The sequence below is a fragment of the Salvelinus namaycush genome, chromosome 25, assembly GCF_016432855.1.
Source record: "Salvelinus namaycush isolate Seneca chromosome 25, SaNama_1.0, whole genome shotgun sequence".
Lineage (NCBI taxonomy): Eukaryota > Metazoa > Chordata > Actinopteri > Salmoniformes > Salmonidae > Salvelinus > Salvelinus namaycush.
Genome location: NC_052331.1, coordinates 6,148,525 through 6,150,689, shown reverse-complemented (window position 1 = coordinate 6,150,689; position 2,165 = coordinate 6,148,525). Strand labels below are relative to the sequence as shown.

At 41.2% G+C, this 2,165-nt stretch overlaps 1 protein-coding gene across 1 annotated transcript; it reads left to right on the top strand.

Annotated features, from left to right (window-relative positions):
* Nucleotides 1–275: 275 nt before the first annotated feature.
* On the top strand, nt 276–1,870 carry LOC120020153 (zinc finger protein 271-like; the record flags this gene model as incomplete). The annotated part of the gene is made up of 1 exon (XM_038963626.1): nt 276–1,870. A coding segment is annotated over one exon (1,338 nt), but the record flags the coding sequence as incomplete, so codon positions are not given.
* Between the last annotated feature and the right edge of the window lie 295 nt (nt 1,871–2,165).

The window sequence follows — 2,165 nt, the reverse complement described above, 5'->3', positions numbered from 1 at the left end:
ATTTTAAGACAATTGTCAAATAATTGTAACATTCATCAGATGTCAATTGTTGTACAACATCATGGCTACGCTGTTGGCATCACCTTTTACAGTGGATTCTGCTGTTGTGGGCCTTTAACCATCTGTCTGACTTTGTTGTTCACACAGGAGAGAGACGGGACTACCGTGGATCCTCTGGGGAGGCTCAACAACCTCATGATGCTGACGAGGCAGAGAAGAGTCTCTCCAGATCAGAACACATCAAGAAACACCAGCAGATATCCACAGGGAAGAGAACTCACTGCTGCTCTGACTGTGGGAAGAGATTCACCTCATCAGGCATTAAAATTCACCAGAGAATCCACACAGGAGAGAAACCTTACGGCTGTACTCAATGTGGGAAGAGTTTTGTTCAATATAGCCATCTGAAGATACACCAGAGAACACACACAGGAGAGAAACCTTATAGCTGTACTCAATGTGGGAAGAGTTTTAGTCATTCAACCAGCCTGATATCACACCAGAGAATACACACAGGAGAGAAACCTTACAGCTGTGATGAATGTGGGAAGATTTTTACTACATCTAGAAATCTGACTCTACACAAGAGAACACACACAGGAGAGAAGCCGTATAGCTGTGATCAATGTGGGAAGAGTTTTACTCAGCTAAGCAGCCTGACATCCCACCAGAGAACACACACAGGAGAGAAACCATATAACTGTGATGAATGTGGGAAGATTTTTACTAGATCTAGCAATCTTACTCGACACCAGAGAATACACACAGGAGAGAAACCTTTTAGCTGTGATCAATGTGGGAAGAGTTTTGTTTTATCTTGCCTTCTGACTGTACACCAGAGAATACACACAGGAGAGAAACTATATAGCTGTGATGAATGTGGGAAGATTTTTACTAGATCTAGCAATCTGACTCTACACCAGAGAATACACACAGGAGAGAAACCTTTTAGCTGTACTCAATGTGGGAAGAGTTTTACCCAGCTAAGCAGCCTGATATCACACCAGAGAACACACACAGGTGAGAAACCTTTTAGCTGTACTCAATGTGGGAAGAGTTTTACTCAGCTAAACAGCCTGATATCACACCAGAGATCACACACAGGAGAGAAACCATATAGCTGTGATGAATGTGGAAAGATTTTTGCTAGGTCCAGCAATCTGACTCTACACCAGAGAATACACACAGGAGAGAAACCTTTCAGCTGTACTCAATGTGGGAAGAGTTTTACTCAGCTAAGCAACCTGATATCACACCAGAGAACACACACAGGAGAGAAACCATATAGCTGTGATCAATGTGGGAAGAGTTTTGTTCAATCTAGCCATCTGAAGATACACCAGAGAACACACACAGGAGAGAAACCTTTTAGCTGTGATCAATGTGGGAAGAGTTTTGTTCAATCTGGTGATCTGACAGTACACCAGAGAACACACACAGGAGAGAAACCTTATAGCTGTAATCAATGTGGAAAGAGTTTTGTTTCATCTACGGGTCTGACAGTACACCAGAGAACACACACAGGAGAGAAACCTTATAGCTGTAATCAATGTGTGAAGAGTTTTGCTACATCTGGGCAGCTGACTGTACACCAGAGAACACACACAGAATAGAAATCGTATAGCTCTAATTGATGTGTGAAGAGTTTTACTCAGTCAAACAGCCTGGTACAACACCAGAGAACACACACAGGAGAGAAATCTCTTAGCTGTGACCAGAGATAATCTGATAAAAGATCTCAGATCAAATATCAGAAAGTACGTACATGAAAGAGTTGTTTCATGATATCAATTAATTAATGTCACAATGTAGAATGTTTTAACATTGTAGGAGTGTTTTAATAATGTCACAATGTAGAAGCCTAAATGTTTGCCCCTTTATCAATTGATTTCAACATGATATGGATATTAGCCTCAGGGGGAAAATCCAGGCTCTGAATTGAAAGTTGTGTTGTGTTACACTTAACATGTTGGTGACCCACTGGAATCAAAATGCAACACTTCAAATTGTAGCTAGCTGTTTTCTACAAATTGTCCTCTAACCAGTGATGTTTACATTATTCCCAGATTCCGTGTGGTTTTTGAGCTGTTAGTTTTAACAGGATGTGGAACTTCACCTCCCTCCTCTCGCACAAATGATTTCAACATGATATCAATGAGAGATGA